A 14,900-nucleotide genomic window follows, 5' to 3' on the forward strand; every position below is an offset into this window, starting at 1 on the left:
GAGTAGAGCTCTAATAACCACGCAGAGGATACAGGCCAATCTCTACCCTCCCTCAAGGTGAGCGCCATCCTTGCTAGATGATTTGCCACTTGGTTAGATGATTAGATCTCCTAGAGATATACATTGCCTTGAAACTTAAACACTTAGATGCTAAATATAGAATATCTTGAATGATCGGAAGACATTGGAAGGGACCCTCCATCTCCCCATTGATAATTTTGACTCTCTGCTGATTATTTGATTCAACCTCTAAATGCTCATGGCATTCTCCAATAGCATGAAGCATACCCACCTTAATGCCATTGCCTCTCCTTCAAGAAATGAGAAATGAGAAATAGGTTCCAAGTGTGCTAAAATGGGAATCCCTTCAGAGTTACGAATCACTAAACCAACTCCTCCTTTTTTATCCTTTTCAATCTAGGTCAAATCAGTATTCACTCGAACTTTGGGGTAGCAGGGGAGGCAACCAACTATGGTCATCAATGTCTAATTTTCCATTGCTATCTGTGTGCATGTCCAACTGATGTCTTGCTAGTGTCCCTTTATCTTCCTTGATTCCTTGCTCCTTAAACTCATAGGAGGCTTTTTCTGCTTCCTTTACAATTTCCAAAGGTAACCACTTCCTTCTTCCATTCAATCTATCATTCCTAGCCTTCCATAGGATCCATAGGACAAATGAGGAGAAGCACTTGAAATCCTTAGCATCCTTGCTATTCAACAATTCCACCTGCTTTCATGTGTTGAGCCATTCCCCTATTGAGTCACTTGTTGCTAGAGAGCTCCTCCAACCTGATTGGCACGCAAACCATACAGTTCTTGCTACATGATAGTGAAAAAAATATATGGGAAATGGTTTCCTCACAAGATGAGCATTCACTACAAATTGTCAGAAGGCCCAATGGGTTCCCTCACTCACTCCCTTGTGTCAAAGTCTCCTCTCTTTTTTTTTTTGTTTGGGTACAAAGGGGTTTTATTAAGCCGGGGGATGGGGATATTAATATGCTTCAGCAAGAGTCGAACCCACAACCTCTTCACTAAGAGGTGTTGGTTTCACCACTAGAATAGCTCTGCGTTGGCCAAAATCTCCTCTTGGTGTCCTACAAATTGTCAAATTTAGTGGTTGAGGGAATTCAACTGACCCTATGAATAGAAGGGTGCGAGTGGAGGGAAGGCATACTATTGTCCCTATTTAATTCCAAGGAAATCTCGGCCATTAAAAAATTATTATTCCTTAAATCCTAGAGAGGATAGGATAGGGACCTCCGGGGGGGGGGGGGGGGTTGTCTTCTAATGGCATATTGTCAACGAAATCAGCTTACCACCTCCTTTCGAACCTGGAGTGGAGTCAAGTCAGCATCTTCAACCATATTCTTCTAGACATCACTAATGGGAAGACCTTAGCAACAGAGACTGGAAGAGATTATACCATTGTAAGACATTGCCCAAGATCAGAAACTTCATGTGGCAAACATGTGCCCAAGGATAGGTAGAAAATGAAGAGAAGAATCAAGTTTCAACTTAGATCCTACAGGTAGAACCCATTCCAAAGATGCAAATCCAGCATAGCCATAATTATCATGATTTACTGACTCCCCCATATACTGTAACTAGAAGAGGGGATTGGATTCTAATGTATGCGATCAGAGTCAGTTATCCATTCTAAATGGTAGATGGGATTTTCCTCAACCAATACGCCAGCAAAAAAGCTGCATTGTCGATGAAAGGAACACATTCATTCCTATAACATTAACCCTCTGGTATAGAAAACTCACAAATCAGTTAATGAAACTCTGGAATCAAATTACAAAGACCCCCATCTGACTTTCACTAAATTATTAATATTTACTGTTCATGTTGTACTAGACTCCTTTGGTTTTTAGTCAGCTGGAATGGCCTCTACATACATAATGCATGACAAAACATGAAACATTTGCCGATCACAAAATTAAGTTCACTAGCTTCAATTACAACTTTGTAGTTAGGATCCTACATTTGATATTCCAAGGATGAAAGGAAGAAGTATACTCATGTGGGGAAAAAATAGGAGGGTGAACTGCCCTCGCGAGAGTAGAATTTAAGGACTAAAACATTTGACTAAATCCTTCAGCTGCCCACATCTTGTTGACCTCATCGTTGTACAATTCGGAAAATCTTGGAACACAAAAAGGAAATAACTTCAGCATTAACCAAGAGTTGCCTTGATCTTGGCCATCTGGTCTTCAGTTAGTGATGTGGGGAACAGAACCTCGAACATAACATATAGATCCCCTTTTTTTGTGCTAAAATGCAATGGCATCCCTTCACCTTTGAACTTTCTCACTTCTTTTGGTTTTGTAATTCCCTGAAAGTATTATGCCCAATTCAATTTCCAAGTTAGAGAGTGTAATTAATATAAGCACTAACATCTAAGTCCCAAAATGCACAATATTATAACCTCACCTTAGAACCAATGTCTACAAGATGTTCATCAAGATGTTTGATGGTCTTATCAAAACCAACGAGTGCTTGAACCTGGAGCAAATTATATCAGTCATCCAGTTAGGGGAAGTCAAAGTATGTCCTAGTGTGAGGGAAAAATGCTAAACAATTAACTAATAATATTTTTCTTTGGTAAATAATTAATTAATAAGATTAGATTTACAGAGAATGTCCACTTATAAACTGATTGAACAACTAAAACTCTGTCATCTGCCAATATCCTGCAGATGTATTTTAAATCACGGGCCACAGAGTTCAAACTTGCCAGCCAACACAATTAGATCATCTGGTTGGCACAGTGTTGACATAACTTTAACAGCCAACTATCACTTGGGAAACTGGGAAGCTAAAAAATGGGAATGTTGCTTAGTATGTTGGCTCTTTTCCGGTTCAACATTCCCTTTGATTAAAAACAAGCAGAATTGGAGAAATATAAAATTTATAGGAAAGAGAAGCCTAAAAAGTGAATCAAGAACAAAAGAAGCTCAAGAAGAATTGGCCCAAGCAGCACTTCCAAAGCAGATAACTTAGAAGGAGAAAAGCCTAAAGAGTGAATCATGAACAAGGTGGTGGAACAATATTGGCACAAGCAGGCTAAAATAGAAAAATTAGAAGGAAAAAAACCTATAAAGAACGAATCATGAACAAGAAATAGTTACCAGTGTTATGGTAACAGTTGTGTGCAGGTTGTTGCCTTCCCTTCTGAAAAGTTCATGTGGTGCAGTACGAATACGGACCTGCTCAGAAGGAAGATGATTGTTACCCTGGATCACAACTTAAACGGCAAGAACCACTTAGAAGGAACAAACCTTGAGATCTCCAGGTTCTCCATCTATTATAGGTTCACCATCCTCATAAAAGACCACCTCCTGTATAAAGCCAATCCCAAGTAACATTTTAGAAATAAAACATATAAACATGTAGGAGATGCGTTTCAGATAAATTATTAACTCCAGCTCGATGTCAGCTTTGAAATTGAGCCACAAGTCCCAACCAGTAACAAAAGGTTAAGAAAGTGTAATGACAGAATGCTGGCAACTCCAACTAATCAGAGGGCATACTAGTGCAACAGACAACATAGAACTTCTAAGTGGAAAGATAAAACCTAGTATGCAAAACACAGCAGCACTTCAGCTCACTAATATATAGGCAGCAGACGAAATCAGAGATTGTAGTTGGAAAATAATTGAACTCCCTCTCTAAGCTAGATTTCATCAAACATGAAACTGCATCCATCTAACTTGGCCTATTGGCCTTGGTTTTGGTCTATTTTGGCCGACTGTTGTGCTGGTGTCGTGCTTTTTGCTTTGTTGTAAGCCTGCTGTAACACTATGTGCCACTTGTGCTAGCGTTATGCTAGTGCTGTGTTTTTTGCTTTGTTGAGTCATGTTTTCTTTTCCTTGTTTGCTTTTATATTATTTCCCCTCCACCTTTCTCTCATTTGGTTAATGAATTTATTCATTCATCCAAAAGAAAAAAATCCTCCCATTATATAAGACCCAATTAATATAATGGAGAAAATTCCTTACAATGAGGGTAAGTAGTACTGTGTTTGACGCTCAAACCAGTAGCTAATTGAGATGTTTTCACAGAATAAATTTGAATGTGAAACAAAACTGAAGCCTCAAGTAATATCATAATGGTAACTCAAGAATCATAGTCGGAGAACTCTCAAGACCTAACCAAGATCTTGCGAGATATCTCTCTCTTTCCATATAGCGAGACAAGATGATGTGCCTATTCATAGTTTGAATTATAAAGTTATAATGATAAGCTGATCAGCAAAGTTACAACTTGAAGAGTCTAGACTTGACACCCTATGTGCTATGTGTAGTGCATTAGACCTGTTTGAATTCTAAACTTTGAGCGTTAATGTATGAACATACGATGCACACAATAGGCCATGTTAAGGTTTCACTTCAGCACAGTGGTTTAAACTCAAGGTCTGTAGTGGAACTTACCCTTTTTTCCATAAATCTGAGATCATCATCATGTTCAGAAGAGCTGAAATACGGTGGGTAGCGAGTTTCAGCTCCAGATGACCCCTAACACCCCTCAAGTTGGAGCCTTGAGTTGGCGAGAAAAATTACCAACTCAGTGAGATTTCACCGAGATCTCAAGCCAACTCTCTTTTTTAAGTTGGCGAGATGGACCCCGAGATTGAGATCTTAAACCATGTCTAGAATCACATTATGACAAGGTAGCATTGTAATTCAAGCAGGGGTAGAACTGTAGATTAGGCTTGATCTAGGTTGAAGAGTAGATTACCAAAATGAAATGAGACCAATACCCTGAAAATCTGATATCAAGCAGATACTCGGATCTAATTAGTAACCGAAAACAGAAGACTAGTCACTAAATAGATTGTTAATAGATAAAGAAAGTAAGGGAAAAATATGAGGGATGTGAGAAAACAATAAGGACAATAAAGTAATGCCCGGGCTTCAAACTGCAAGGTGCAACCATCCTAACTTGATCAAACACAAGTTTTCTCCATATAGAAGAATGACTTGAAAAAGGAAATATAGATTTCAATTCCCAAGTGAGGTGATCAACCCTCTTACGTAAATCCCTTTATGCAACCAATCTAAAGAATAGATATTAAATACATCGACTAAACACTAGCCAACACCCACCAAAAAGAGTATAACTCAAACCTAAAATTGGTTCATCAATTACCTGAATCTTGACAAAGGAAAGCTCCTTTAACAATGGAGTTTCTTATGTTCACACTACAGCCCCTTTTGTTGACTTTGAAACATTTCTCAAATTTCCACTCACATTAGATTAGACATGGGCTTAAGTCTAGCCCATGAAGGCCATAATATTTGGGCTGACTCTAATCCATTAAAGTAGTCCTCGCCCATGAAAGTTATAGACTGATTTGGGTCATATGACTCATATCTGTAGGCCATTAATTGGTTTAATCCATTAGGCTTCTTTTGGGACTATGTTTGCAGCCCTGCATCAGAGGGATAAGAAACAAGGAGTGACAAAATCTCACTCTTAAGAGAGAGAGAGAGAGAGAGAGAGAGAGAGAGAGAGAGACATCAAAGAGTGTAAGCCACACAAAGCCATTAATAGAGAAAACTAATATACTCCAAGAAACTATCATGACACTTCAAACTAGAAACAAACAACCACAGAATCTTAAATTTCCTAAAATGTTTAAACTAACTTAATTGGATCCAACTGCGTCATTGCAACCCCCCCCCCCACCCGGGGAAAAGGCCAACCTACTTAAAGAAAACTTCAAGCATCCGACTGGCAGCTGACAGAACTCCTACAAATGGGACCCAGCATATATTTTTAATTCCTTGTACAAAAATCCCTACACACTGGCTTACTAAGTAAGCATGTTATATGAGAAAACAAAAAAATAAAAGAATTCTTAAGCAAATAAAACACATCCGTGCACCAAAGTAATGTCTTCCTACCCCTAATTGAACAATCTTAACTACATGAGGAAACCTCAAAAGAGAAACATTTTTTGGGGTGCGGACCCATGAAAATTGGCATCAAAGCGAACCTAAAGGCATTGGGAATGCTGGTCTTGGGAATATTGTAGTGTGGACTGTGGGTCTCATACGGAGCTGATTCTTCCTTGGCATGGATGCCAAGAGTTACATGGCATAGCTGAAACAGTCTCACAGAGCTTTTCCCAATCCCGCACTGGCCTGTCTTTGTGGGGAGATTGTGGGGCTTATAAGCAAAAGAACCAAAGCACCTTCAATGGGTGCATCATACAGGTGTGGAGTAGATCCATGATAATAAGTGTAAAGAAAGACAAGCAAGAAAAACTAGGCTAAGGCCTAAGGTTGGGAATACCCAAACTGATCAGTCAAGTAAGTGCTCAGGCTGGCTATTTTCATGTTTGGGACAGTTTCAGCTAACGAAGATTACATGAAGAGGTAATTAATCTGTTGAACCCACCAAACCCAAAACTGACTCTTAACCCATTTATTACAATTCTATAACTTTTATCTTATTTTAGAATCTGATCACACGGTCACCATTAAGGGAATTGGGCGACAGACAGATAATGCATGAAGACTTACTACTTCATCCAATCCTACATGAGGTGTGTAAGCCTTAATTATAACTAGTGCCTCTGTCGGATGATTTATTGTGGCATATCAGGACTTGTACATTATGGTTATCTCCTGAGAGAAGACAACTAGGCTAGCAGAAGTCATTAATAGTATCCAAAGCATAAAAAAAAATCCACAGATCATGAAGCAGTTGAAGCTTGCTAGATCCAGGGTATCAGAGGATATAGCCTTCCTCTAGTTCAGATTTTAAAAGGGGGCAGCGAGAGACAATAATAATTAATGATTTACCTCAATCCTAAAATTAAATAAGAATGAACAGAAGATTCACAATGCAGAATAACACTGAATTTCTTTCACAAATAAAAGAATTGCTACTTAACTAAAATTATGAATAAATAAAGGTATGCTTGAAATATGGCTTACTTGCCCATCTTGCATCCCCTTTTCAATATCAACAGTGATGAAATACCCCTCTCTTTCATATTTCACATTTGGACATTGCTCACAGACCTGAAAGAAACAAACAACTAAAGTCAATAGTAATTATGTGGATAAATATGATCTTTCCAACATATGTTCTTAACAAGAGAATTCAATTACAACAGAAACAAACATGAGAGTCATTAAAGATTGGAATCATGAAACATGATCTAACTAACATGAACAACCTGCTCACAGAAAATATCAAAGGTGAACCTCAAGGGTTTGGTTCAGTTGGCAAAGACCAACACCTCATAAGTAAGATTTCAAGTGTTCAAATCCCTGGGTCCAGGGCTTCTCCCCTATATATAAGTTACCCCTTCCCCTATATATACAAGCTACAGTTCCCCCAAAAAAAATATCAAAAGTGGAAGTACCTGCTCTGTCATCTGCTGAAACATTCCTGGGCCAATTTGCTTGTGATAGACCTCATTTCGGCAGTTACAGCGCCTCTTACCAGGGGCTGGCTTTAAAACATTTTTCTCCCTCCAGACCTAGTAATTACATAGAAGATTTCATATGAATGAAGAAAATAACCATCCATCATTCTGCATAACTACCAATGTAGAAAATCAACACAATGAAACTGCATAGGTAACACTTATGAAGCACATTAGCATTCCAATTGCAGAATGACACATCATGCATTAGCACCAATTGGTAGAATGTAAAACAGGGAAGTGTCAGCTCAAGTGCTTGCTAGGGTGGAAATAATACAGATTGAACAAACAATCAGTAAAACATGCAAAGAGTGATGCACCAGGAAATCAAGTTTCAACCCTTAAAGGAGTCAGGAGCTAGACTTCACACCTTTCTCTGTGCATTTCTCTACTACAGAACGAATGCATCTCAGGTGATAAAATTTATCCAAGGTAATGGAAAGACTTCAGGTTTTAAGTGATTAATATTACCCACGATCAATGACATGCAATGCAGGATGTTTCAGAGGATCAATAAACAGTACCCAGAAATAAGTGTATGTGATGCAAGATGCATATTCCTGTAAGGAATGAGCTAAAGGTGGAAAGTTGGCCTTTTGATGTGGAACGAATGTTTAATGCACAACCTGCTCGCCACTTTCTTTGTCAACTCAGGCAATCAACTTTGTGATCACTAGGACATTATTTGGCCTGCATTTCTCAGAGGTTGCTCAAGTTGGGTATGGGAGACTTCCAGCTTGACTGCTGCCCATTGCCTTGGCTTGGCTGGACCAACACAACCCTCTTTGGTGGCTAAACCAAGAAATGGTCCTAAACCCTTTTTGGGGGCCTGGCAAGGACTGGTAACTACATAGGATGCAGCAGTTAGATTATTTAACTCTCTTTATTTTAGGAGGTTGCGTTGCTTGGATAGATTCATAGAATTTCTTTTGGTAGTTCAAATTTGATATGTTTTCTAGAATCTGCACTTTCAGTTTGGTCCCCAATATAGTGGATAGAATTAGGTTTGAGACTGAATTGGAATATTGAGGTAGTTAAGGTGTTACCTGAGTGGTGTTTGCAGTAGTGCTCCCCCTTCTCTTACTCTCTCCTTTACCCCTCAAGCTACATTGATGCACCCTTAAACCCAAGGGCCAAAACAGGACCTTTAAATAGAACCATCTTGAATTAAGTGGACTATGGCTAGGTTTAAGCAAGATTGATAGGGTATTAGGGTTTTTTAAATCTCCAAATAGGTATGGTTCTTTTGGGGTTCCTATGCAATGGAGTGGGAGGATGAGGTGCTATACACACACACACACACACACACACATCAGGACAACACTCTATTTCCCTTCACCAAGGTTTTGTCCTACTGGATTTTCTTATTAAGGTTTTTAATGAGACAATTAGCAATACGTATTATCCAGAAATGTGTACTCTTTTTCTTTCACTAAGATTTTTTCCCAGGGGTTTTTTCTTAGTAAGGTTTAATGATGTACATTATCTATTGATAGACATCCACAGAAGAGTGTTATAAATAATATTGATTATGGATGTCCATCACCCCCAAAGAGATAATACCAAAATGTGTACCTTCTAACTAAAGATCTCAACCACCTCGGTGTTGCAATCTTGATGATCCACATTTCCATTCTATACACTTTCTTTCATGGGCAAAAATTTATCATTCCTATCAAAGGCATCCTATTATATATAAAAATCAATTTGAATATTATATATTGTATTTCTTTGTATAATCTGATATTTCCATGTCGTAGAATATACTATAATATCTTTACTTCTACTATAAATAAAGAATGCACACAACACAATGTAATGGAGAGATTAGTTTCATATTGTCTTAATTTTCTTTCTTATCTTTACTATATTTCCTCAAGTTATCCTTTAGTTTTATAACACATTCATGAATAGCCTCTATGATATTCACCTAAGTTTTGGAGATCTACCAACTAAGAAAATAGAGTTTGTCTAAAAGGTATGACTTTTTATCAATTTTTAAGTTCATCATCTTCTATTAATTATTTATTTTTATCATTGTTTAATCTGAAAATATCCTTCCACTCTTGAAGGGGCAATGGACATTTACAATATTTGTAATTAATTTAAGGATTTTTTAAACAAAATTATGGCAAATATTGATAAGCCCAAGTTCCACATCATGGAAGTAAGTGGAATCATCTGTCCTAGTGCCTTGACATGGAAATGCGTCTTCAAGGGCAAGGTCTCGCTAATGCAATTACAAAACTAAAACCTCAAATGAAATGAATAAAGCAAATGCACTGATTTTTATTCATTGTCATCTACATGTGAGCATGCAAACTCTGTATTTATTCATTAGAGACCTCAGACCTTGTGGAAAAGGTTGAAGGATAGGTATGATCATTCCTAGACTGTTATCCTTCCTCAAGCATAGTATAACTGGCAGCATCTCAGGCTGCAAGATTTTAAATCACTATATGATTATAATTCCGCTTTTTTTATATTGTTTCTCAGCTTTAGTTATGTGGTGTCAAGTTAATTGATGCAAAATTATTAAAGAAAACATTCTCCACTATTTATGCTTCTAATATAGTATTGCAACAGCAATACTGGCAGCATCAATTTGCCACATACTCTGAATTAATTTCTGTACTCCTGACAGCTAAACAAACTAATGAACTACTGCTGAAAAATCATGATCTTGAAACTGCTGGTTCAAAAGCATTGCTAGAAGCAGATGCTAACTCTATGAAAATTCTAGTCATATTAAGGGCTATGAGGGCAGGCAAGGATATAATCCTTGAAGAGGTGATGGGAAATTAAACCGCCCTAGAAAATGTAACCTTGGCCCGAACCATGGTAAAGGAAAGAAACCAATGAAGGTAGATAATGAAAAAAGGTGGCTAATAAAAATATACGCTATCATTTTGGCATGACTGGACACTGGTCGCGTATTGTCGTATGCCGAAGCACTTTGTCAATCTATAATAGGCATCTTTAAAAAATAAGGGCAAACATGGGTAGGAGTGGTTAAGGTAGTAGGATTAATTTCAATGGCATAGCACTAGCACAAGAAAAAATATTTGCATAACAAAGCACAAGGGCTATGGGTAGTAGAAGCACGGGTAGCACAGGTAATAGGATTGTAAATATTCACTGCCACTTCAGGAGCACAAAGGTAGTTTTAGATTAAACAAAGATAAAAAAAAAAATTGATAGAAGAGAATGAACTAAAAATTCATAAAGAATTATATCTTTTAGACAAAATCTATTTTCTTAGTTGGTAGTTATCCAAACCTTAGTTGAATATAGTAGAGACTATTCGTACTAATAACATGTTATAAAAACTAAAGGAAAACTAGAAAAGATATTGTAAAAAAAAAAAGAAAGAAAAGGACAAGATGACGGTAATCTCTCTATTACATTGTGTTGTGTGCATTCTTTATTTATAGTAGAGTTGAAGATATTACAATATATTCTCTAACTAGAAATATCAAAGTCTATAAAGAAATACAATATATGATATTCAAATTGATTCTAGCACACAATAAGATGCCCTTAGTATGGAAGGATAGATTTCTACCCATGATAGAAGGTGCATAGAATGGAAATATGGATCACTAAGATTGCATGTTGAGGTGGCTAAGATCTTCAATTAAAATTTAAACCTTTTGTTATTAAGTTCTTCAAACCACCCCCCCCCCCCAAAAAAAAAAAAAAAAAAAGTTTGAAACAATTTGATATGTAGAAGTGAAACTAGGTCTAATAAAAAAAACCTAAGGCTTTTGGAAGGGTTGGGTGATCAAGAAACTAGGTTGTGGTATATGAATGGGCCCATAAGTTGGATCAAGTATAGCTTCAGGTTTGGGATGTATATAGTCCAAAACTTAAAGAAATCTCATAGTTAGATTCATAGACTAAATTTAAGTCAAAATTTTGGAATACTTGGGAAATTCAAAAATTCAAGAAAGGGGCTGAATCTAGGATTTGAGAGAAGAAACAAAGGGTTCAGTTGACTTAAATAAAAAAACTTAAAATAAACTAAGCATATAGACTAGAATTCAAATGCACCATTGGTTCCCAACTTTAGGCCCTTAAAGAGGCCTAATAACAGGAAACCCATGAGATCAAGGGCCCAACACCTCACATCCCAAACATAAACTTATTCCGGGAATAGAAGCCCAATATAGAGTTGCTTGAAACACTAGCAGGAGAAAATTGATTTAATCTGAATCTTCTAGGATTGATTTTTTCATCCTAGAGCAATCCTATGTCAAGAATTTTGGCCTGCAAACATGTTAAGGGTAATTCTCTTGAGATCAGGTCTGCCTGATTTTTGCCAGAAAAAATTCAGGTAGCCTTTGTTACCTTCTTGGTAAATTGTTGGACTGCTTCTAATTGTGTTTAGTAAGGCTCTTTGTCGTGACCTTATATCCCTGAAATTTCAGGCTAAACAATAGCCAAATGACTAAGTTTCCAGCACCTGAACCCAAATCCAGTTTCCACCAATTTTCTGTTTTGCCACTTAACTTTGGACTTGAGTGTTTAATTGTTTGAGTTGGCTCAAAAGCTATCCAGTAAAGGGCTTATTAGACCCAACTTGCACCATCTAGGGGAGATTCAAAGTGGACCATGAGAGAGGGTGGTCCTTGCTAACTTCTTTGGATTGTCTTAAGAGTTAGTTTTCATCAACTCATTCTTAGTTTTTACTAATTAATTCAGTTGTAATTTAACTTCACATAGGAGTCTTAATCAATGATGAAGCCATAATAGGGACAATTCATAATTCAAAATAAGTCAGACCGCATAAGACTGGTTCAGATTCTATGTTGCTACAATTTGCATGCATGCAACACTTAAGAAGATAAACGCATGCCCTTTGAATTTATTGATGCAAGATGCAGAGGTTTCTTCCGACCAAAATAAAAAAGCTAAGTTTGTGTACTCTGGTTCAGTAAAAAAAGATACAGGTGGTACCTTTAGTGAACCTCCCATGTACAGATCTTCCAATGTTGCATCCACTTCAACTATTACATCATCTCCTTTGACAATTTTTTCTTCTTCGTCTTCTGACGGACCTCCACCAAAGAAGCTAAAAGGCAAACCAACCTTGTTAGGAAAAGAGAAATTTGTTGTCTGCACTTCAAAAGCAACTTGAAACAACACCATGCATAAGGAAAGCTGAAAAAAGAAACACAAATTCATAATGTCTTGAAAATAAATAAACAATCAAAAAACAAATTTGTTACATCGACTGTGATAGCTACATTTTTAGATGTCTAGGAAATAAATTAGTGAATATCTATTAATCCCTTCAATGTGAAATGAATTGGCCCTTCAATGTCTATAATGACTGGTGACTAGCATAAGAACTATGAAGGATAAGGTAGTAAATTCCCAATTTCAGTCAGGGCAGATCACAAAATTAGGTTCTTTTTGATGACACGCTGAGATAATCAATTGAATTCTGTAGATCAACCTTGGAATCATGGCATTGAGCTGGTAGAATCCAAGTAAAGTATACGTGTGTAATTTTAGTAGCAACGCTAAGGGGTGGTGTATTCATGCTAGGAAGACCAAAAAAAAACCCCCCCCCCCCCCCCCCCCCCTTTCCAATTTTTTGCCTCCACTCTATTCAAGGTCATACTTGATACTCTAATCTATGCAAGTCTTTCCTAACAACCTCTCTTTTGATAATTTTAGGTCAGCATCTAGCTCTTTTAGTTTCTTAAATCATAAATCAAATCACTACTCTGCACTAGGCATTCCATGTCTCCATTGAACATGGTCATGCCACCTGAAATGAACCTTTACACCTGATCGTGTATTGAAACTACTTCCATATCTGCTATAATATGATCATTTGTTACCTTTTCTTTTTCCTCCATAATTTTGCCACAGATTCATCTCAACAACCACTCTCCACTAGACTGAATTTATCTATATGATGCTTCTTCACTGTCCAACATTCTGTATAACTGACTGTATGATTGTCGATAAAAATTTTCCTTTCAAGGTTTAGAGGAATAAAGGTCTTACTCCAAAAAGAAAACCAAAAAAAAAAAAAAACCCTGCAGTTCCCATACTATTCTAATTCCCTGTGAAACATCAGACTAACGAGGGCTAAAGATGTAGTTGGTAAGATTAGTACAAGTAACAATAATTGATTAGCATTAGAATGAAAACTAACATAGAATTCTTTCCTGTCAAGTGAGGAAAAAAAGAGGAGGTTCTCAGCTTAATTCAATCTGCATTAACTGCTATATAAATTCAGAGTTTGATAAAAATGACTAGCTGGCAAAGGGCGTTCACTTACGAGCTAAAGATATCCTGCATATTCATTCCTCCACCCCTGCCACCTCCGGCTGCATGCTGCTTGAGGCCCTCTTCGCCATGCCTATCATAGATATTCCGCTTCTCCCGATCCGACAGCACTTCATAAGCTATTAGCGAAACAAGAAAAGTAAATGAATGCAGGGCTACGAAAGAAAACGGAAATGTAAGCAGAACATTGTCGGTTCAGCAGCATATGCCATTCATATGTACCATTATTAATCTCTGCAAATCTCTTGTTAGCTTCCTCATTTCCCTGGTTCTTGTCAGGATGATACTTTAATGCAAGCTTCCGATAAGCTCGTTTGATCTGGTCATCCGAGGCTCCTTTTGGAACTTGCAGAATATCATAATAGTTTTTCCTACAAGATTTAAATCATTTGATCACAATCAAAAGAAAGTCTTGAAAATTAAAATCCAAGAAAAAGACGATAGAGCGACGATTGCAATAAATAATAGGCACAAATTGTACTCTTACCCTCCAAGAACAGTAAGCGCAAATGATAGAAAGCAAACGAACAGCAAGAATTTCCTTCGTTGATCCGCCATCGTAACTCAAGTACAGAAATCAGGAGAGATTGAAGCTCTCTCTCCTGGAAGCTTAGGGCTCACTATAACGCAAAGAAGACAGATTTGCAGATGATGGAGAATTCTCGAAATGATTTGTCTACGAAAAATGTTTCCCGAAACAATAACGATTTAAAGACAGAGGGATCACTTGCAGAGTTACAGTTCCTGTTTGTCCCTTCAACAACAATCCTGGAAACCGAAACGATACCGCTTTGTAAGAATAAGACACAGGCTTCACCGTCGACCTTACGACTTGACTGACTTTCTCGTGGCGACGTGTTCCCTTTCAACGCTAACCAATGAATGAGTAGGAAAGGGTTGTTCATCCAATAGAAAAATGACATGTGGCGTATTGGCCTTATATATGCAGGACATTCGTTCCCCAAAAAAGACGTTCATAATTAAACCGTCGGTCCGGTTCTCTATACGAAACGGTCGAAAGTGGAGCGGTTCGCTTGAGGTTAGAGTGCTAATTGGTTGGTATCTGGTTAAACAGTTTGCTCTTTTATATATATATATATATATTTAGGTAAGTATCACTTACCTCCCCTCTTCGCTGGACAAA

The 14,900-nt window shown here is 37.5% G+C and overlaps 1 protein-coding gene across 1 annotated transcript; it reads right to left on the reverse strand.

Annotated features, from left to right (window-relative positions):
* Positions 1-1,733: 1,733 nt before the first annotated feature.
* Positions 1,734-14,581, reverse strand: LOC149010630 (dnaJ protein ERDJ3B-like). The gene is made up of 10 exons (XM_089161313.1): positions 14,244-14,581; positions 13,979-14,127; positions 13,749-13,875; positions 12,410-12,524; positions 7,388-7,504; positions 6,954-7,040; positions 3,288-3,347; positions 3,138-3,215; positions 2,440-2,511; positions 1,734-2,341 (listed from the first exon to the last, which is right to left on the reverse strand). Exons 1-10 carry the CDS (start codon positions 14,312-14,314, stop codon positions 2,183-2,185), a joined length of 1,035 nt encoding a protein of 344 aa, XP_089017439.1. The 5' UTR covers positions 14,315-14,581; the 3' UTR covers positions 1,734-2,182.
* Positions 14,582-14,900: the final 319 nt, after the last annotated feature.

Source organism: Hakea prostrata, chromosome 7, assembly GCF_041222555.1.
Source record: "Hakea prostrata isolate BN-2017 chromosome 7, UWA_Hpros_2, whole genome shotgun sequence".
NCBI lineage: Eukaryota > Viridiplantae > Streptophyta > Magnoliopsida > Proteales > Proteaceae > Hakea > Hakea prostrata.